The sequence below is a fragment of the Aquila chrysaetos genome, chromosome 6 (assembly GCF_900496995.4).
Source record: "Aquila chrysaetos chrysaetos chromosome 6, bAquChr1.4, whole genome shotgun sequence".
Taxonomy (NCBI): Eukaryota; Metazoa; Chordata; class Aves; order Accipitriformes; family Accipitridae; genus Aquila; species Aquila chrysaetos.
This window is the reverse complement of record NC_044009.1, coordinates 9,978,396-10,001,423: the sequence shown is the minus strand read 5'-3', so window position 1 is coordinate 10,001,423 and position 23,028 is coordinate 9,978,396. Positions and strand designations below refer to the sequence as shown.

At 38.7% G+C, this 23,028-nt stretch overlaps 1 protein-coding gene across 12 annotated transcripts in view; it reads left to right on the top strand.

Annotated features, from left to right (window-relative positions):
• Nucleotides 1-23,028, top strand: part of PCNT (pericentrin) — a 101,139-nt gene that overhangs the window by 48,164 nt on the left and 29,947 nt on the right. For 4 of the 12 annotated variants that reach the window (XM_041124573.1, XM_041124572.1, XM_041124566.1 and 1 more), the window contains 9 exons: nt 1,979-2,017; nt 6,935-7,164; nt 7,634-7,753; nt 8,269-8,289; nt 11,008-11,235; nt 15,019-15,189; nt 16,594-16,746; nt 17,335-17,505; nt 17,748-18,869. In XM_041124573.1, coding sequence (XP_040980507.1) covers nt 1,979-2,017; nt 6,935-7,164; nt 7,634-7,753; nt 8,269-8,289; nt 11,008-11,235; nt 15,019-15,189; nt 16,594-16,746; nt 17,335-17,505; nt 17,748-18,869 — 2,255 coding nt within the window. Of the gene's footprint in view, nt 1-1,978; nt 2,018-6,934; nt 7,165-7,633; nt 7,754-8,268; nt 8,290-11,007; nt 11,236-15,018; nt 15,190-16,593; nt 16,747-17,334; nt 17,506-17,747; nt 18,870-21,904; nt 22,061-23,028 lie in introns of all 12 variants that reach the window. The other 8 variants (XM_041124574.1, XM_041124571.1, XM_041124569.1 and 5 more) reach the window with 3 other exon arrangements.

Sequence of the window (23,028 nt, the reverse complement as noted above, 5' to 3'; positions counted from 1 at the left end):
ATCTTTACTGCCTGAGCAGACTGCATAACAGGTAGTTGTACATAGTGCATGCTTAGGTCAGAAATAAAGACAGCAAGAAACTGTTTCCTAGTGAATTTCTCCATTGTCAGTAGTAGAGGAATGTAAAGACTCTAGGTTTCAGGGTACGGACCCAAATTCTATAGGAGGGGTGTGTTTGACTGGACACAGTCTATATGTTGCAATTATCTGTCCACTTCTCAGGAGCCTCTGTTATAGACTTCTGACTGACTTTCAGCCCTACTGTATCATTCCTCTGCAACTTTTGTCTGCTTCTCGCCTCTCCCCCACCTCACCTTCTCCTCTTCTCTTCACCTTGCTGCTCTTCACCTCTCTTCTGACTCTTGACTGTATCATTGTCCTGCTCTTGCTCACCACGCCTCCATGTTCTTCCTTTTGGCTCTGCACTCAACCTTTCAAATATAGTGCAATCAAAATCTCATGTTGTACATGAAGTTATAGAATGGTTTGGGTTGGAAGGAAGCTTTAAAGGTCATCTAGTCCAACCCTCCTGCAATGAGCAGGACATGTTCAATGAGAATAGAATTTTTTCAGTTGGAAGGGACCTACAGCAATCATCTAGTCCAACAACTAGCCTGACAACTTTTGGTCAGCCCTGAAGTGAAAGCATGTTATTAAGGGCATTGTCCAAATGCCTCTTAAACACTGACAGTCTTGGGGCATCGACCACCTCTCTAGATAAAGGGTTCCAGGGTCTGACCACCTTCTCGGTAAAGAAATACTTCCTACTGTCCAGTCTAAACCTCCCCTGGCACAGCTTTGAACCATTCCCATGCATCCTCTCACCGGATACCAGGCAGAATAAACCAGCACCTCCCTCTCCACATCCCCTCTTCAGGAAGATGTAGTGAGCAATGATGTTGCCCCTCATCCTCCTTTTCTCCAAAATGGGCAAACCCAGAGTCCTTAGCTGCTCCTCATAGGACATTCCTTCCAGCCCTTTCACCAGCAACTAGATCGAGTTGCTCAGCGCCCTGTCCAACCTGACCTTGAATGTTTCCAGGGATGGGACATCTACCACCTCTCTGGGCAACCTGCTGCGGTGTTTCACTGTGCTCATCGTAAAAAATTTCTTCCTTATATCTAGTCTGAATCTACTCTCTTTAGTTTAAAACCATTACGCCTTGTCCTAATGCTACAGGCCTTATTAGAAAGTACAGTACTTATGTTAGTGTTAAAAGTTGTGTCATTCTCTGACCTCTCATATGGCATCTTAATAATATCTTACTATTACCTTAAGAGAAAATTGAATAGTGGTCTTGTGCAGATTGCCCTGGCTTACAGAGCTTACGCGCTTTTGCCCTGGTAGGCAGAGGAGGTGGTGGGGGAAGACCTCTTTTCCTCAGGGGAAAGACAGCAGAACATAAACAGATTCAGGGGCTGTAACTGGAACTATATGCATGTTGTGCTTGCTTTACAACAGTGATTATGGCATTGAGTAATATGTCCCACAGGAAACACAAAATCATTCCATGATATTGTTGAACAGAAGTATATCTGTATGTCATGGAAATGTATGACAGAGTCTGTAAGTCTGTGCCAGTGAGTCCTGCTGGACTGAATCCTGCTTTGAATCTGCTGGCAGGAACTAAAAGGGGGGCTTGAGGCATTAATTATTCCATCTCTGTATGGGGAAAACTGCAAAAAGAGAATATTGATTGTCTTAGAAAATGTGTAAGTGACTAGTCAAGAATGTTGCAACAAACTTGCATGGTTATAATGTAAAACCATTTCTATAGTAGCTCTAGTCCAATTATAGACATGGATCAACGTATGTCATCAGGAGCTTTGTGTCATAATAAAGATGAAATGCATTTCTGCCGAATAAAAGCTAGGCACTATCTCTGTATTACATATGAATTTTTAGTGATTTAGAAGGTGGAATGGATCACGATGTCCTATTCTTGTCTTGTACATGTCTGCGTGTTTTGATTTCTAGGAACACCTATTGCTAATGTAGCACAAAAAGAAGGTGCAGGTTTGTAATGATGTGTGGGTTTTTTCTGGTTTGTGTTGCTGTGACACTGAGTGAATGAATTGATAGGTTTGATTTTATTTTAACAAAGAGGAATAGTACTTCATAAATAGGCCCAACAAATTACTGGGATTATGAATATCTTGGCAAAAAATAGTTATGACTTCTGTGATGCATCAGAAAACAACTAAAACTAAGAATATTTAATTCACTGATCAATATTTAAAGGAAAAAATGTTTTGCTGCCGTTAGGCTTAAAGTGCATTGTAACATTATCTTCGTGTTTGCCAGGTTTATTTTTCTTTTGAGGGGATGGAGTGGGTTGTAAGCTTGCTATGAGCTTCTAATGATACACAGTGGGCTATCAGAATGATTAAATTAACTTAAAGGGGGAAAAAACAAAAATATTTGAGGTGATGTAAAATGGTGAGCTAAAAAAAAATACAGCAAGAACTGAATGAAGTCTAAGGGAGACTAGAGAAATGTAATTGAATGGATAGGTAGATCAGAAAAAAGAAGGGGAGAGCAGAATGGTAAGGAAAGGCTAGTAATGGGAGGAAAGATGAAACCAAAAACAAGCAAGAAGGATCTGTGGAGTTTTCCACTGACTTTGGAAGTCTAATGCTGAAGTAAAATTTGTAGGTGCCAAATTGAAAAGGCATTTCCTGCCCCCCCCCCAACTAAACTGTGCATACTTAACTCCTGAGTAGCAAACATTTAGATCTGATAAATTCATAGCTGCCATGATTACGTCTTGTGGTGTACTCAAAATATAATTCTCTTACCATGTTCTTAAATAGATTTTATTTATATGCATATATATATATATATATTCATAGATGTGTTCTCTTGCATATTCACTGTCTCTTGTTTCTAGACTTTTTCTTTTCCCCCAAAGGGAAACCAAGTCCCTCAGGTGAATAAAAATGAATTATCTAGGTAAATTTCCATTAGAGTTAAAAAGCTGCATTGGGTGGTCTTGCCCATTACTGTATCTTTATTCCTTCTGTCCATTCAGATCTCTCTCAAGCACTATTTTTATTTAACATATTTTTGGTGACCACCTCGCTGTCCCTAAATTTGCTGCTGCTTGCAGCAAATATATAACTTAACTGGTTAGAGTGGATTTGGGGATTGACATTCTCCTGGTAGCTGCAGTCCAGCTCTTGCCAGTAGCTCATTAGAACCTGAAGAGTTGCATTTGCTGCAAGTGCTGAGCCCTAAAATTCGCCCCCTTTCTCCCACCCCAGCCATCTGTAGTACTCTTCCTCTGGTTTGGCATTGTTTGTAGTATGTGGAAAACACACTAAACAAAAATCACGTTGTTTGGAGTTCACTGACGTGGCTTATTCCTTGAAAAGCTGATGCCTTCTCCCTTTTTTGATGTGGGGTACTAATGTGAGTAGAATGGCCTTGCTAATACAATGCACTTAGAATGGAGCTTGACGTTTGCTAATGATGATCTTGGGAGAGGGGAGGAGTGTGCTGGGGCATTACCAAAGTGGAATTGCATGATTTGAATTAGCATTAATAAAATAGCAGGTTTGTCCCTACAAAGAAACAAATCTGTGATCTGATGATCTATTCATGTTGCTTGAAATTGTATTTATAGACTTGGAGAACATGTGCTTAAAAAAAAAAAAAATTAAAAATTGCTCAAACAGCTTACACTTACTGAGATTGCCAAAATTTGATACCTGCTTTCTTTGAAACATTTTTAATTCCATGTAAAATCTGTTAGTCTAATGACTTTTTTCCATTAACTTGCATTTCTGTCTGAGGAGGTGACCCTGACTGTTTATTTCAGTTTTATCTAATCAGTATTTTGTTCCTCAGAAAGCAATAGTATTCCTTTTGAACCTAAAAAGAAGCCATCAACTCATTAACGATTATGTTTCTTAGGATATAGAAGGAAAAATTCCTGTGCTTGTTTTCACAAAAGCATCAGTTCTTTTCTCAAGGGGTCAGTCTGCATACGTGCCCTTCTTGTGGGTGCACATATATCTGTACACACTATACCTTGCCCTCCTCTGTGCACCATGTATAAGCAAAATACAGTAGAGTGGTATTTCATTCCCGTCTCCTGCCTGGCAAAACACAGCACTTGGTAAAAGATATTCCCTGTTGTGCAGCTATGGCTGGGATTCAGTCTCCTAATGGAATTCAGACTGTTGTCAGCTTTTTTCTGGACTGTGTGTTTCAGCCTTGGATAACTTGCTGTGTTGCATCTCCTTGATAGCAGGAGGCTATTACAGCTCCAAGTGAATTGTGAGGGAAATTGCTTTGGGGGAGACTCTTCATTTACCTGCATACATTCTGCCAGAGCCTGAGTTACATCCATAACTCAATGAACGTTTGATTAGGAAGCTTGAAGCTTACTTAGTTCATGTGATTATATTTAGCACTGTGCTAGAAAAAGTAGGGAGCGTGGCATAGGCGACTGCACAGTTGTTGTGTTATGTGGGCATCTGAGATACTGCTCTTGGTAGTTGTGAGTTTGCAAAATTAGTACTTGGAGTAAAATGTAGTTGGAATGTAGTTGTGGGTTATCACTCAAAGGCAGAAGGTATGTACCAGCACTAGACCTTTTTGAAATATGTGGTCTGTGTAACTCCAGCAGTTCCTCAAAGTCCTTTATTAATCCTGTGATTTGTATTTATCAGCCAATAGCAAATTTAAAATGGCAGGAGAAGCCCAGTGCCAGCATACCCATGTGTAAGGGAGGGCAGGGCTCTTAACATGTTGTCTAGAGTGACTGCAAAGCAAAATGTTTTGGGTTTTTTTTTTTTCCCTTCAGCTGGTGTGTGTCATGCTCTCACATTGGCAATGTACATGTATGCTACGCATCTCAAAGAATTCAAGTGACTGATAAGCAATTTTGTGTCCATTTCAGTTGGTTTCAAAAGCTACCATAGGTGCTTAGCAAATCTGACAAATGGTTAAAGAATCTGGTACAGTTCCATATCTGCTCAGTTTTCTTTTGCTCAATTAACCTCTTAGTTTTATATTGGATATTTTAATATTGTCTTAATGCAGAGAAAGTACAGTTGCTACAGTAAGAGACTAGGGTGACTAAATCATGGCATCATAGAGTTGCTGTGGACCTCAAGCTCATTTAGTCCATATTTTTGTCCCAAAACAGAATCTCCTTTACTTGTTTCTCTTTGTCCAGCCTCTTTAATTTCTAGAGACAGACTTCACAGTCCTGGCATACTCTGTTCCTTTATCCTTACCACAGAGACATTTTCCCCAATGTTTAATGTAAATGCTATTGCATCATTCTAAGCTTGTGATGCTTATCCTCTTAAGCATGAACATAAAAATGTTCATGTTTCTTGGCTTGTTTTAAAGTGTCTAGAAATTTAATTAAACATCTGTGGATAGTGAAGCACTAGAAAAGATGTAAGGAGGCTGTGGTATCACTTTAGTTCTTGAAGTTTTGTAACAGCAACTTAAAAAGATGTTAGGTCAGAAATCATGTGGGTTGAGTTGATCATGCTTGGAAAAGGGAATTGTCCCATTCTGGGAACTGAGCTGGATGACCAGTTAAGGTCCTTGTTAGAATCATAGACTTACCTTTTTTTCTATGACTGAAAACATTTAAGATGAATAATGGAACATTTGAAAAGTAAAATAATGAGCTTTTGTAGGACCTTGCTTTAAATACTAAAGAGCTGGACTTCTGTATTCGTGTTCAGCTATATTCACATTATATTCACGTATAGCTTTTAGCTATATTCACATTAAAATAGTTTTGCTCCAGGTGCCTTCACAGTAGAGTCTCACTTTGGGTCTCCTAAACAGTGTATTCAGTGCGTCCAATGGACTGAAAATGCAGTTTGTAGGTATAAATTAGCTCTTGATAACTTAAATAATCTTGAGCGATGTATGTTTTCATAGTTGTTGTTTTCCTTTTGCAGTCTATATAGGGCAAATGTGTCCCATCTTTTTCCCAGGTGTTTCTTCCCTTTGTAACCTCAGAACTGGACTGATTTTCTGTAAGCGTGATATTTTTTTTCTGGGTTTTAATCCCCATTCAGGTTCAGAGAAGAATATTAACTTCGCTTTCTCATAGCAGCTAGCTTCAGGGTAGGCCTGGGCACTGGTGACCCGTAAAAAGATGGACTGGGTGCTAACTCAACAGGGTAGATGTCGGCAGCAGTATCCGGCATGGCATGAGGCAGAGGAGTAATTGAGAGGCTGACCTGAGACTGGTTGTTGGAGCTCTAAGGAGGATCTTGGCATGACAGTTTGGAGGAACTGAGAATTCAGTATTGGATGGCTTGATTGGGAAGAGATTTGAAGTGAAGTGGGAAGTTGGGATGGAAGGGGTGGCAAGAATTTTAGGATAGAATAATGAAGGATAGGGCAGTTGGAAGGATGGGTATGAGAGACTAGCTGGCTGAAAGTGGGGTGTGGGTCTTAAACTTAGGCATGGAGCACATCTGGAGTGGAGTGAATTTGGAGGATTGAGGATCTGGTGTGGTTTGGAAAGAGTCTCTGGGGCAGGAGGAGCATGGAACTGGGGTTGAGAGGGCAATGACCTAGGGAGGGAATTTGAAGGACTCCTGGTCAGGTGAGATGGGGCTTTCTGGAACTGTGAGGTCTCCAGGGGCGAAGGTGAAAGCTTTTTATGTGCTCAGAATATCTCCAACCAGGATTCACTTTGGGATTGAGAACAGATGCCCATGTCCGCCTTACTACATTGTACAGCAGTCTTAATAGAACTGGCTTTCAGAGACACAGTGGGCAGCCAAGTATCACACTTCATTTTGTGTCACTTACTGACCATCTCAGGAGATTTTTTTTCCTTGGTTTTGATGCTGTCCAAAGCACCTGAATTTAATCTCATCTTAAACTCAATTTGATTTTTGTACCCTGCACTGACAACTTTGTTGTTATTTTTGTGTTCCTGTCCAGGTCTACTGAAGGAAGTAGAATTTTTAGCAAAGGAGAAATTAGAGCTTCAGTGTCAGGCAGAAAAAGACCATTCCAACTTACGCTCTCAAATGAAAGTTTTGGAGGTGGAACTGGAAGAACAGCTGCATAGTAATCAAGACCTGGCTACACAGTTATTGGAGGTTGCTGAATTAAAACAGCAAATTCAAGTTCTTGAAAAACAGCTTAAAAACCAGCGGCAATTCATGGATGTAAGCAAGCTTGGTACCATATTTCCATGGTTTTAGACGTGATAAATATTCATCCTAGTGATTGAGACTTGGAAGATGGTTCCTAAAATGGGATACTTTCCATTTTGTTTGAAATTAAGACTTTGGTATTCTAGTCTTGTAAAAGACTAGACTCTTTGGTTCTTTTTTTTTTTTTTTTTAAGGTAGTTTTTTAATTACCTTTCTGTAGTATTACAGAATATTTTTTTTCCTTTTTATTAATTGCTAATTGTAGTTTGTATGTACATTGGGGCCAGAAAGGTGGTTTTTTGTTGTTGTTCCTTGTAATTTTAGCTATGCTTTTAGGACTACTAAAAGAGGTTAATTATTTTTAAGTGAACATAGTTTCTTCACCACAAAAACAAGCGCCACATTTTTCTTGTACTCAATATTTTAATTAAATGAAAAGTTTCTTTAAAAAGATTTTCATTATCTCTGGTTGGGTTTACAGGAACAAGCTATAGAAAGGGAACACGAACGTGATGATTTTCAGCAGGAAATTCAGAAACTGGAAGAACAGTTAAAACTTTCAGCAAAATCGCAGATGTCAGGAGAGCCCAGAGAGTATAGGGTGAGTAAAATCACACTTAGTGGCCAAAAGAGTTTGTTTACTACAATTAAAATACAGAAATCTGTATTGTCTTGGGGGACTGGCTCTTGAGAGACTTTTTTTTTTTTAGCTCTGTTGTCATCCAGCAAGTGGATTTTTCCCCAACTGACTGGACTACATTTAGGCACTGAGAGGGTACTTGCATTATTTCTTATGGCGATGGAAAGAAATGTTGGATGTGCATTACAGTAAAGTTTCACAGCCTATGAGCATAGATTATATTAGCTGAGGAGGACAACAATACAGACACTCTGCTCTACAGAGCACACCTGAGTGACTACTTCTGGGTTCTAAACGTGTTTAGGTTTTTTAGCTGTACCAGTTGTAGTAAGAGATGTTCTTTGTCTGCATGCCTTGTCCTATTTATATTTATAAATAAGTCCTTTTTTTCACATGTTCATTTGTTTGATGCTTGGTTTCAAAGATTAACTTTTGCTTTTTGTTTTTGTTTTTTCACGTAAATGAACATTATACAGAACTATGAATTGATTCTACAGGTATGGAAAACAGCATGAACATCTCTAACTTTTCTTTCCTTTTCCTTCCTTCTATTAATTAGATCTGCTTTGGCATTTTTTCCTGTTCTTGATATATCAAGGCTGCTTCAGCTTGACTTGGAGATAAGGATACATGTTTTAGGGTGGCAGAATTCTTGCAGGGAGTGAGGAACCGCTTTCAATTTTATTTCCTGTACATAAGTTTTATTCTCCTGGCTTATTGCTCAGATGTATCACAGGCAGTTACTTACTGTAAAAGAACTTTTTGGCATGAAAGGAGAAGTTGAGGTTTGGAGTATGAAACAAAGATAATGGAATTACGATGATACGCTGTGCCTTAGCCTTCAGCTTTTGTTTGTGGCCCTGCTCTTAACAAAACTTAAATGTGTATACTACTAAAATGAATAGAAGGAAATAAAATTATGTACAGCTTATGAAATTGTGTACCTTGGTGTTAGAGAAGCAAATCTTGTAGGAAACAACTGAATCTTTGATAGAGTGAATTTTCCATGCTGGAGGGCACCTGATTGTCACTTGCCTTCTGTTAACCTCTGATAAGAATCCATTTAGGCTTCTTAAGAAGTAGCATGATTACATATCATTCTGCATCAGTCTCAGCTTCTCATTTGCAAGAGTGCCATTGTCTGGTGTTAAGATTTTCTGAGTACATCACTCACGTAGCCTACGTGTTACACTGTGGCAAAGATCAGATGATCTTAAAGATCTTTTCCAACCTAAACGATTCTATGATTCTGTGATTCTATGACGTGTTGAAGATCTGTTTGTACCCAGGTCTGTATACCTCTGTGGCAGTCTTGGGCATACAGACTCATAAAGGATGTACATCAGGTTATTAAAAATATGTCAAACTGGTAAGACCACAGCTTGCTTTCTATCCAAGGAGTTAGGTGGATGACAGTTTGTTGCTAGTGTGCTTGTGGCTTAGTAAAGAGGAATATCTGAAAAAATTAAGACTAGCTGCTGTAACTTTGCAATCTCTCTCAGAAAGGATTAAAACTTAATTGGAGAAAGGCCCACAAGGAAGGTAACTAAGCAAGTGACATTTGCGGGTAGGGTGAGGTATGTATGCAATCTGTGCCAAAATAAAATGTCAGGGTTTAGACAGTTCTTGTACAGTTGTTTAATGCAGTTGTAACCTTGGTAATTGCATAACTCGCTCTGAAACAAATCAGTTCAAGTGAACTTCTAATTTCTGCATGTAGGATTTATAACAAGTTCATAGTTGTTCTCTAGGCTCAAGGTATATGTGAGTCAGATTATTTTGTGAAAAGAGTGCTGGTTGGTACTGGGAGCTACCATCTGAGAGTATGCCACGAGAGTGAAGGTGGTGAAGGTTGTGCTTTCTTAGCTACAGGATTGCAGCACTAGCTTTCTAGCAGTATGCTTTTCATGTGTAGTGTGTCATACTTTCTGAGATTCTGATGCCAGAATTTTATAGCATTAGAAAATATTAGACTTCTACAAGATTTTTCTATACCAAAAAGCTTTACTGTAAGCCCTGTATTATGCTTAACAGTTCATTAATTGCTGATGAGATGAGAAGGGAATAAGATATATACATAATTAAGGAAATGTATATGTGCCTGTAAGCAGTTGAAAATGTAATGTTAATCACTTTTGGTATCCTAACTAGTCTGTGACGCTCTCCATGCTTATTAATTTGACTAAATTAACTCTATCCTTCTGTATTTTGCTAGAGGGTGTTTTTTTCTGGTTTAGTAATATCTGTACAATACTTTGAAGATGTAAAGTTCTATATTAATACAAAGAATTTTTATTTTATAATATTGAAGTGGAATTTGCATAAATTCAGACACTTATTGATGAACAAAGCATTCATTTTATAAAATCTCATCTTGCTTGCTCATTGGTGTTGACCAAATTGTTTCTCCTTTAGAAGGTTTCCCATTGCTTTCCTATCTGAGCTTGCTTTCAATATGCTTGATGACTTTATCACTGCCACTGTAGTCTGTCTGTCACACTTGGTTCTCTCCTGCCTCTGTTACCCACCAAAGCTCCTAGCCTTGCCTTCATGTTAATTACTGGGATGAATAAGTCACTGTTTTCCTGCAGCTCTGTGCATGATTGGATCTCAGTGAGCTCAAATGCAAAATTGTTATCCTCTTCACATTTAATCGATTTTTGGAAAAAAAGAGTACCTGTTCTTTGTTGACTGCTGTGAATCTGTCTGATTTGCAGGCATTGAGTATGTTACATTGCATATTTATCTTTCAATTCTTGGTATCTTCCTTTAAACTGGAATTCCCTGAAGTAATGAAACAGGGTTCTGAGGTTACAGAAATACATCTAATGCTATTAGTAATAATTCATGTAATCCTGGTTTTTTTTAATCTTAAACAAACAAAAAAAACCAACAAAAAACCCCACACAGCACAAGGCCCCTTTTGATGACCACTGGGCCTTGAGAGTATGCCTTCATCCAGTACTTCGAGAATACTGCCAATATCGAGAGAGTAATCAAATGTGTATTTAAGAGCTGCTGCATTTGGAAAACATGATTTCAGAAAGTTACTTTTTCATCCTTTCTGTCCACATCTAGTTTTACTTTCATCTCAGATTTTAGCACTAGTTTAGTCCATAGTAAAACTCTACCTGCTTTGCCATGAAATTACTCTTGCTTCCAATTGGAGGTTTGTTATATTGCCTGAATATCTGTATAATGTGATTTCTGTATAGGTAGAATCTTTGCAAGCAGAAATAAAAGAGAAGATGGATGATTACAATAAGCTGTTATTAGAAAAGGAGCAAAAACACCAAGAAATTGCAGCTCGTGATAAAGAGATAGAAAAACTGGTGGCACAGATACGAGAACTGGAGCACAGCAGTACTGAAGTCTCAAAGACTGTACACTACTTAGAACAACAACTGCAAAAAATGAAGAAAGTGGAAACCGAATTAAAACAAGTAATTTTTAAATACTTACTTAAATGGGAGTGGCATTATGCAGACAGTGTCTTCATGGGGGATCTCAACGACTGTGTTAAGTGGTATTTGAGACTATCCCTGGCACCTAGTGGTGAGTTAAACTGTTGTATTAATGGCAGGTATCACAGCCACAGCTTTAAACAAACTCTGGTTTTATGAACTATAAGCCTACTTAGTACAGAGACTGCTTTTTGACAGTTGTCATGTTTGCATGGATCAGAGTTGCTCTTTTGCTTCTCTGGAAGTTCCTGAGAAGGTAATGTTACTGAATATTAAACATCATGGATCTTGAATAAGTAACTGTGTTTAAAATCATATTATCTTAATTGGTAGCTCTTCTTGCTATGTGTCTTTGGAGCCAGATCTGTTTGCCATACTCCGAAATTTTTAGTGCTTTGGTACTACTGCAGATTTAATCACACCTTAGAGTTAAGAATTACATTCCATTTAGCAAAAGTATTTGTCTTTTACCAGACATCTGAGTAACCTTTTCTACCTTCTTAAACTAAATGTTTTGGTTTCCTCCCAGCAGTTTTCCTTGGTTAAGTATTGTTGGTGTGTATGTCAGGTTTGAAGATTTGAGATTGGCATGATCTAAACTAAATTTATTAGTTTAATTGCTAATTCTGTAAATACTTGCTTCCATTATTTTTCATTCTAAAAATATTGAACAAATTTGTTTGTTTTAGCTTCAGTTAACATGATATAGACTAGCCAGTTGTAGTTTATTAGGTACTATTATTCCCATCTGTGTGGCACTTGTGAGATTGCATTTGGAGAACTGCTTGGTTTTAGATTCCCATGTACGAGAAAGACATTGGCGTACTGGAGCAAGTCTAGCAAAGGAGCATCAAGATGGTTAGGGAGCTGGAGCAAATGATTTTTGAGGGGAAGCTGGGAGAACAGGGTTTGTTTAGCGTGGCGGAGATCTTGCTGTTGCCTACAACCACATAATACAAGGTTATAGAGGAGATGGAGTCAGACTTGGAGGTGCACAGTGAAAGGATGAGAAGATACAAGCATGAACTGCATCAAGGGAAATTCCAATTAAATGTTAGGGGGAAATGGTCATACTAGGGGCAGCCAAATGTTGAAAAAGGGGCTCGGAGTGGCTGTGGTGTCTCTGTGACTTGGAGATGGTCAGAATTCAGCTGGCCAAGGGCCAAGGCCCTGAGCAGAGCCAAACTGGTTCTGCTTTGGGTCAGACGTTGGACCAGATTGCTCTAGACACCCTTCCCAGCTTAAGCTATTCTGTGATTTTATCCAAACATACAAAAGTCGTGCCCATTAGCTTTCTGTCTGGCTTGCCTTGAAGTGGATGGAAACTGTGATAGTGCTGTTGACAAGTTGCTCTTGTCTCCAAAATCTCAGCTTTCTGTTAAACAGGCTTTCTTTATCCATGCGAATTCAAAATATTCTTTTAGCTGTCTGAATGTCCCAGTAAATTAGTCTTTCTTTAAAATCCTAAATAAGCCAAATTCAGACTCTTGTTTTTGTTTTTCTTTTTTTTTTCCAAGAAACTAATTCATTGGCTTTAGACAAGGTTATGCTACTCAGTTTGCCAACTGTAGGCATTGTAATAGCTTGCCTTGAAGCAATTTTGTGCAGTAAATAAGTGCCAATGGAGCTCTGAGAATGATTGTGTGTCATGATTTTTTTCTGTAAAAATATACTTGATGTGAATGGCAATTAGAGGTTTTTATTGTCCCCCAAATTCCAACATATGAAAAATGTAGGTATTACAGATAATGGAGACTAGTGCTAATGAGAAATAGGTCTGGAAAGAGTAATTTTGAATATGGAATGGTATCTTTTTGTGAAGAACACTGACTAAACTCAGATCCATTTATCCTGCCATTATGTGCATGAAGCAGGTCTTCGTTTTTTCTTGGTCCAATTCCTTCCAGTTGTTCAGGTGGTTGATATGTAACATTGACGCTTGTGGTTAGGGTTGTGCTGGGAGGATTGCTCATCCTTTTGCTTGAGGTCTTGAAGACGGGGCTCATTTAGGGAGTCTGCTATCCTATGCATTTTGGTATTGGTGAAAGAAGATACCACGTTAGACTGTATCTGCGTGGGCATCCAGAATAAGGTTTTAGAGTGAAAGTACATTACATAAAGCTCTGATTTTTGGCTGGATTGCCACTTGTTTTTGCTGGGTCACTGTAGCAACCTCAGAAAGAACATAGCAACTGGAGAATGCTAGGAGAAACTTAACTCTTGTGTGCAGAGCCGTGCTGATACCATGAGCTACGGCACACTTGCAACTCTGCTGTCCAGTAAATGCAGGAACATTTGAGGTAAGGCAGCCCAGTTCTGCAGGAATCTGGATTTGCACATTGTTACTGGAGGGGTTTTGTGAGTGACCAACATGGTGTGGGTAATGTCTTACTTTCAGTTGATATAAACCAAAAAAAGGCTCTATTGTTGTTTGGGTTTTGTTGTTATGTGTGTCCTTTCATGTATGGCAGCAGGATGACTGAGGGGCTGATTAATATCATAGGTTTCATGTGAGGGCAAGAAAAGTTTTCATTTATCCCTTCAGGACAAACAAAAATATTTGTGATAGGTGCTTTCCTACCCAAAAAAGTGCAGGTGATGCTTTCATAATTATTACATTTGGTTTTTATCCTGCCAGTGATACTAGGTGTGAATGACACAGCTTTGTACCCTAACTGGCTGTCTCCCCTATAATTTTCTCTTTCTTGTGTGCTGTGTGTGCCTGCAGAGCCCCCAGAGCTGGCCAGAAAGCCAGCAGGGACTGGCTGGGAGCTAGTGGGTGGAAATCAGATGGCCTATTTAGTATAGGATGTGAAGGTTTGGACAACTGTTTTAAATACCTGTTCTTGGGCATGCTGTTTTGATGCTGCGATACAGGGTTAACTTTGTAATTGATGCTTTCATTTCAAGATCAGAAGATGCTGTCTATGTACTCTGGGTCTTAGTTCCCCTTGATTAGAGAAAAGATGGTCAAATTTTACATAATTTTTTGGCAAATCGTATGATGAGTCTAAAATAACCCTTCTGTTAGAGGTATGTGTGTTGAGCTATGGGCAGAGTAAGAGTTGAACAGCAGAGGCAGTTACTGCCTTAGGTTTCTTGTCCAGCTTTCCTTTGTTGTATTAAGTGCAGGTATGTATGCTTGCTGTTTGGACGAATTCCCAAGTGAAGCTTTCTTCCTTGGACTGACCCAGCTGCTGAGAAGGACTGTGAGAGAAAGAGGATCAAAGTAGAAGTTTTTAAAATAAATAAATGAAACTATGGTAGCTTGACAGACCACAGATCTGACAAACTTAGTGCTGGTGCTTCACATTCTGACTTAACATGATGTATTTGTAGTAGGTTTTCGATCTACCCAAAACTCTCCAGCTCTTAAATTAAGTCTCCAGCTCTTAAATTTAGCTTGGCAAATATATGGTATCATAATAAATTTGGAAATGGCTACAAGAACAAGATGTTTAGGTTCTTAAACATACAAAACACTGTGTAATTGAGAAAGTGTAATGTATCACCAAATGCTAAATTTTCAGAAGTTGTTAAACTTGGGTTAGAAAAAATAAAGGGCTAAAAACTTAAGTGAGCTAAAAACATTCAGTTGTTTTGAATTTCTATTTCTTCATAGGCCATTTGGATTATGTACGTTTCTTCTTGCACTGGGGTTTGTTAGGGATGATGAAGTATTGTGGCAGGATTGTTCTGGTTAGATGGGTGTGTATATTGACAACAATAAATTCTAACATATAAAAAAAATATATATTGCAGGATAAGGAGGCATTACAACAACAACAGTACAATAACCTGATTCAGATCTCTGCCCTACAGTCTAAATTGGATGAAGCAAGGCACAGAGTACCAGCAGACGGCAGTTCTGCGCCAGTGCTGAAGGAGCAGTTACAGGCAGAGCAGGAAGCGCTTCAGATGAAAGAGAGAGAGGTAAGAGTTTTGGTAGGGTCCTGTAGACTTCCGAGTCCCTCACATAATTGCAGAAACATTTTGTTCAAACTTGTAACTGGGAATTGAAGCCATTCAAAAATGCAGTGACTGATGTTGTAGTAAATGTGCCTTCTTACCCAGTATTCTCTGTGCTTTGGTCTTAACTAACCTTTTTCTTGCTTTGTTCTGTTTTGTCATTCCCCTATCTGTCGGTCTCCCCTCCCACTGGAAACTGTCTTGTGATGATTCACATCAGCTTTGAGACTAATTAATCAATATCTCTTGTAAACTGATTTTCCTTTTTCTGAAGTTGAAGTGGAGCAGAAGGTAGATATATTTTTGTTTGACTTTGAGAGTGAGTGATAATTCCTCTAAGAACAGAAAGAGCAACTACACATAATAGTGTCATCTGACCTCTATTTTGTGAGCCAGAGAAAGTTTGTGATGAGTTATTATGACAAGCTAAGCTGAAATGCAGTGTAATTGGTCACATTATTTAGAACTTTTATTGGATTTATATGCACAGATACACCCCCCCGTATGTTTATGTAATATTATATAGCTATTATAGTATCTGTAATATACAAATATACAGTCCAGTTTAGGATGTGCAAAGACAACAAACATGGGTGATCCTCCAGTTAATTGTACACCATTGTTTCAAGAGCAGTAAGATAATAAAGACTAATTTCTTACAGATGGAAGTTCCAAGTCTCTTAAGAAGTCTGACCTCAGGAGCCACTAAGTCTTTTTCATTCTCAAAGCCCCTATACCTTGCTACCCATCAAGGGAAGAGCTGATCAAAGCTGTGGGTGGCAAGATCGCAGTGTTTCCAAATAGCTCTTTGCTCTCAAGCTTTCAAACAGCTACAAGCAGAGAAATGTGTAGTTACTGACTCTTTTACGGGTTGAAGGAGTCAATGCTCAGAACTTTTTTGATTGCTGTGTTACTGGGATTAGCACTGCAGTGCTAATTTCTGTTTTCTAGGAGGAGGGGAATGGTGATTATATTAACTGCTTGTGATTACATTAGACATCAAATGCTAACGTGTCTCCTGTTGTTATGTTAAATTACATCAGTGGTCAAGCCTTGATTAGAACAGATGAACATAAGTTTTGTGAGCAGTTAGATTTTTTTTTTTTTTTTTTTTTTTTAAAAAGAAAATGGAAAACCACCTTTGCAGTACTTTGGTTTTGCAGCTGAGGAGCTGGAACATTAGCTTCTTACTCTTTTTTTTATGTCTCAAGTATTTTATTTATGCAAATTGATTAAGAGAGAGTTTAAATCATAGAGTTTGCTGAAGTTACTTGCTCTCAGTAAATAAGGTGTTGAATGAAGCTTTATTTTTTCTGCTTAAATAAGAGGACTTAATTGAAACAACTATGCCTTTTCTTCTTTTTTTAGATTGCAAGCTTGTTAGACCAACTAGGACAATATAAAGATAATTTGATCAGTAAAAACAAGGAGATACTGCAGCTGAACTTGCAGTTAGAGATGCAAAAAAACCTTAGCACTTCCACCATCAGCCAGCTTCAGTTAGAGAATGCACACTTGAAGGTAGGTTTCCTTAGCTTTAGTGTGTATCAGCTAAAACTTCCGAGACCTCCTTTCTTGAGTGTTGTGGTCTTCGGACATTTTAAACAGATACTTTGTTTCTCTTGTCAAGGGAATATTGCATTACTGTTACAAGGCTAATGCTGGTTATCATAGAACAAAAACCTTGTGAAACTCTAGGTTCCTGCTTATGGCATTATCTTCTACAGTCATTTGATTTAAATAAAAAGCTTAGCTTTTTTTCTAGCCCTGATACATTATGAACTACAGTGTTGTCATTTAGTAAACTCTATACAGTTTTGTGTGCATTCCTGACCTCTACAGCCATAGCAAATGTTAGAAGTTAGAAAACTGGTTGGTTGTCAGTCTGGCAATTAGAGTGTTCATCTCTTACCTTGAATGTTCAGAAATGTTGTGGCAATCTAATCCAGTGGTACAAATCTAAACTAAGTAGCTGTAGTTGTGTTCTTGAGTTCTTTAACATTGTAGTAAGGAGAAGAATGTTTAAATAAAGCCCTTGGTTCTGTTCTGCCATTATGTTGGGAGAGAAAGTAAGTTCCTTCTAACGAGACTGATGTTTTTTCTGATCAGGAAGATCTAACAAAACTTCAGGTGAAGCAAAATCAGGACCTGGGTATTAGTGATTCCTCAGCTTTGTCCTTCCCACAAGCACTACTTAAAGAAAAGAATCAAGAAATTGATCACTTGAATGAGCAGATGAAGAGGCTCCAGCATGAGCTAGAGAACACTTTGGAGAATAAAGTGAGAGTACTTACTATATGTTCATTGCTTTATTTTGAGGGAAGCAAGGTATGCAGAATCTTATTGTAGATGAAATCTATTTGATAATTCTCTTAGGAAAGTAGAGAGTATTCTGAGTAGCTACCAGCTGAAGTGTGCAATTCTTCCTGCTCTGATTCAGTAAAAAAATGTAATTTAAACTCTATGTGCAATAATAATTCTGCCTACATACAGTAATATTCAGACCTTATCCTTTTGGTCAGGTTGTGGAAGACCAAAAATCTGAAATTGAAGAACTCAGATCACTTGTTGAGCACCTTCGTGGTGACCAGGAAAGGCTGCGTAAGGACAAAGATGAAGAGGTAGAGCAACTCCATGGAGTAATTGAGAAGCTTCAAAAAGAGCTGGCACAATTTGGACCAGTATGTCATGAAGTTAGTGACAACCAAGATGATTTCTATCAACTTGCATTGGGAAAGCCAGTGGAAAACCTTCAGAATGAGTTGAGGAAAGGACTGGTAGACTGTCAGGATGATATTGATCCAAACAGAAGAAACGCATTGCTACTCTCCAAAGTGAGAGAACTTCAGGAAGAACTAGAGCTTCTCTCAACTGCTAGAGAAGCTCTGCAGCAGCAACTGGAAGAGAAGGAAATGCAGTTCAAAATGGAAGTGGAAATTTTGGAGAAAAAATGCCAAAAACTACGAGAGTCATCAGAGCAGCACATTGCAGAGCTAACCTCTCTGAGAATACAGTACGATGAACTTCAGGAAGAGTACAGCCTTTTCCAAACACATTTTTCTCAGAGAGAGGTTGAAGCAAGGATGACTACTTCTCGCATTCCAGAACTTGAAGATACTGTGAGAGAAAGGGAAACAAATATTCTAGAGAAAGATATGCAAATGAAGACAATGGCAGATCAAAAAGAAGCTGACACAACTGAGTTACAGTACTTAACAAAAAAGGCAGGAGAGCTTCAAACTGAATTGGAAAAGAGAGATGCAAGTCGGGCTCAAGATGTTTATAGTCTTCAGTTAGAAGTTTCTAGACTTGATTTCCAGAAGCAAGCACTGAATGAGAAAGAAGTAGCTTATCAGAGAGAAATCAATGAACTGCAAAGTAGCACAGCAAAACTGAAAGATCAAATCAAGGCATATGTGAAAGAGCTTGAAGCCTTACAATTGGAAAGAGGTGAACTTGTTTCATGCTTGAAGTTGTACAAGCCAAAGGAGCAACGTGATCATGAAGAGACTAACCTTCTCCAGCCGTTCTGCTGGAGAGAAAGAAAAGGTGAAGCCCTTGGAAAAGGAGCAGAGGAATTGGAAAAACTGGAAGCAAATGGTGATCAGTCATTTTCAGTACTGGCTTCCCCTCCTGATAAACTGGTATGGTGTTTGTTTTTTAATAGTATTATTTGGTTTTTTTAAACAATCCAGTTTTGTGTCATATAAAGCCCTACAGTTTATCCTTTTTAGTGCTGTAAGAATGGGTGAAGATGAATACTGTGGCATAAAAATGGCTGTGGTGAGTCAGTTGAAGGGTCTGTCTATCTTTGTGTAGTTTCTCCAGCAGTGGCTAGAGGTAGATGCCTAGAAGGTCTAAGAACAGGGCAAAGATGTGTGGAACCCTAATCCAGTCAGTCTTTCTGAGCTGGATATGGTTTTGGGCATGGATCCTAAGGTATATATTGGGTGTAGGTGGCAAGGTTGTTGACAGTGGGGGAGCTGCAGGGGGGCCTCTATGATAAAAGGCTGGGGCTGCTTCATGCTGGGCATAGCTGGTTCCACTGCAGGACACCACTGAGCCTGTCAGCCATGTGCATGGCACTGCTGCAAAAACATATTTAAGGGCAAAATGCTGCACAGCCAGTGACAAGTGAGGGGGAAAAAAAGTGTGAGAAACAGCCCATGGAAGAGACCATGCTAGAGGAGATATCCACACTGCAAGGGAGGAGGTAGAGCAGTTTGGAATAAAGGAACAAAATGAGCCTGGGGAGAAAAGGTGGGGCTGGGTGGGGAGCTGTTTCAGTGTTTGTCTTTGTTTCTCGCCATCCAACTCTATTTTAATGGCAATAAATTTTCCCCAAGTCAAGTCTGTTTTGCCTGTGAGAGTAATTAGTAGGTGATATCCCTGTCTTAATCTCTACCCATGAGCTCTTTCCATCTTATTTTCTCCCCCTGATCTGTTGAGGAGGGAGAGTGAGAGAGCGGCTGGGTGGGCATCTGGCAGCCAGCCAAGGTTAACCCACCCTGAGCTACTAGGACTATGTTTGCTATGGATCGTGGTTTAACCCCAGCCAGCAACTAAGCACCACGCAGCCACTCACTCACCCTCCGGAGAGAATCGGAAGGAAAAAGGTGGAACTTGTGGGTTGAGATAAGAACAGTTTAATAGAAAAGAAAGGAAGACAATAATAATGATAACAATAATAAAATCACAATAATAATAATAATAATAATAATAATAATAATAATAATAATAATAGGATTGGAATATACTAAACAAGTAATGCACAATGCAATTGCTCACTAGTCGCCGACCGATGCCCAGTTAGCTCCCGAGCAACGATTCCCCCCAGGCCAACTCCCCCCAGTTTATATACTGGGCATGACATCACATGGTATGGAATACCCCTTTGGCCAGTTTGGGTCAGCTGTCCTGGCTGTGTCCCGTTCCAACTTCTTGTGCCTTCCAGCCTGCTTGCTGGCTGGGCATGAGAAGCTGAAAAATCCTTGACTTAGTATGAACACTACTTAGCCACAACTGAAAACATCAGTGTGTTATCAACATTCTTCTCATACTGAATCTAAGACATAGCACTATACCAGCTACTAGAAAGAAAATTAACTCTATCCCAGCTGAACCAGGACACCATGCTTTATGGCTGTCTTGGAGAACTACTTGAAAATTCTTTGTCATGTATCATATTTTTTTAGAAATCTTTATTTACTGTGACTCCCTCTTGTATTTACTCTGAATCTTTTCTAGAACCATTTGCTCCAGATAACCTAATGTGAACTTTTAGAAAGCAGTAAGACCCAGATGTCCTGTTTTTCAGAGAGCTGTAGTTGACTGTCATGTGCCAACTTACTGTCTTTTAAGGCTGGCTTACAGAGGTGATAAGTGTTAGTAAGAGGGCTTATATGAAGAGAGTTTGAGTGTATAGGAAAGGAAAAAGGTTAGGTGTCAGACTCATGTGGATTTTGGGGGTCCTGACTGGCATGTGATATGGGTATAAAGCCCAAGGTGGTTGACTTAAACTGTACTACTTGCCCCATTGTAGTGGGAAGGGAAGATGGCTTTTCAGCACCAGGTAGAAATCATGGTTTGTAGGTAGAATTATTGGATTTCCAAGTTAGGCAAAATAACTGTGCTTTAATATTGGTATCATTAATGGTAAAAACCTACTTGCAGCATTACTGTGATGTTACAGAATGTTTCATATTACTTTGCCATTTTACTTCATAGCCCAGCAATTAAAACAGGATGGAGTTCTTTGTTTTAAAACCTACTCGGTAATAACAGTGGGTTTTCATTAGGCTTTTGTCTGTTATCTTTAAGCTACACTGAAGTATTTAGGATGTATCTTATTTAAATTATACTTGAATGCCATCTCTCCTTACTTAAAGAAATGATAGGATAATTACTATGTAAAATGACTTATGTTTATTTTTTAAGCAGAAATGAAGAGTGTAGCTATGCAAAATGTGTGATCATTACTGGTGTTTGTATCTTTATTTGCTTAGAAGTTCTAGTTTGGATCAGTGCCATTTGCCTAGGTGATACTATACATTCAGGGTCTCTCAGAAATCCCGCAGAAAAAGGGATCAGGTGGGAATAGCGTTGAATGATCTATGCAGAATGATGTCCATCAGACCATTGAATGTGTGTATACAAGGCCGTATCAGAGCTTAGCCACCTGACTTGCAGTGTAGTGGACCATGTTGCTTATACGGATAGTGATTGTTAGATCCCTGTTTAAAGAACATAAATAACTGCCATAACCAAATACATTATGTACCAGATTCACTGGCTGTGCTTTTTATCTGTCTCTATAGGTCTCTCAAGTTGTAATAGCCACTTAGTAGTAGCAGTAACTCATGGAGATCAGTTACCAGCTTTCTGGCGGAAATCACATGCAGCAACAGTGTCTTTCTCTTGTCCAGAATAAGAGTACAGCTGCTTGATCTCTGCTTAGTAATGATTATTTGTTACAAGCTTACATTACCAGAATATGCTGTGTGAATTCCAGCCAACTCCCTTGTTTATGCCATTTGTCATGTAAAATACATACACAGTGTCAGGTGCATGCACAACTTTTATATCATAGTTACTGTAGATAAAATTTCAGAATGTGTGGAAAATACACAATCTATGTATGGCTCACGTAAAAAATATTTCTCCTTTGAACACAATGCAGGGAGAGTTGAAGGCTATGAACACTTCACAGAATGAAAAGTATTTAATTGTAAAGATGGCATCTCATAAAGAAGAACTTAATTCTGAATTAGGTTCAGCAAAAAAGGAATTAGGATTCAGTGAAGAGAGAACTGGTAAAATTTTGAAGGATGTAAAGGTATGCTGGAATTCTGGGGGAAGTTAAATGATTTAAAAATCATTTTTCAAGTAGAAACTTAGATTCTGCAATGTTTAAGTTCATGTATATATGTCAGTATATGTATTTCCATGTTTAAGTGCTAAAGTTTTAATGTAGGCTGAGGAGGGACGATCATCAAAGTTGGAGAATATATTAAGTCAAAGTAAGTAAACTAAGTAAGTGTCTTCAGGCATTCATTACGATAGACCTTTTCCTGTGAATCTAGCTCATCCCAGTATAAGGAAAAGTACAGCATTTGGTTTAGAGTATCAACTAACTGAGCAAGGTAAGTGACCATGAGCCTGAGAGCTGGAAAGGGGGAAAAATAACAATATTTGGGTACTTTTGTTCTAGTATGGATTAGCTAAATGCCACTATACAGAACATCTTCAGAGGAAAAGGAATGACTGCTGCTTTGAGTACCAAGACAGAAAACCTACATGACATTAAGCAGTTCTTTACTTAACCCTGAATAGTGAATGAGAGTTGGTTCAAATTGTTAACATTGAAGAGCCGTTGTGTAATAGTGAACATAACATAAACAAATGCAGCATTAATAGAGCAGCAAATAACCCCCCTACAGTTATTCTTGGGTACAAAAGTGGAAACTGAAAATTGGGAAATGTATTAAAATGAAAGCTGGAGGAGTAGCTAAAAGGGTAAAGTACTTGCAGCTAGCACTAGGCTTAAAACAGGCTAGGACTCATTAGCTAAGATGGATGATCAACACAAAAGGATTAAGGTGATGGTCTAAAATGAGAGAGAGAACAATTATTCACTGTATCTTACAATGTAAGAGGTATGGAGAATGAAATTAAATTTTCATGGTGGCAGGTTTAAAATAAATTAATAGAATATCCTTTCAAACAGTGCATCATTTAGGCTCTTAGCCACAGAATCTAAGAGGACAAAAGAGTAATTTTATCTTAAAATGACTTAGATGAAAT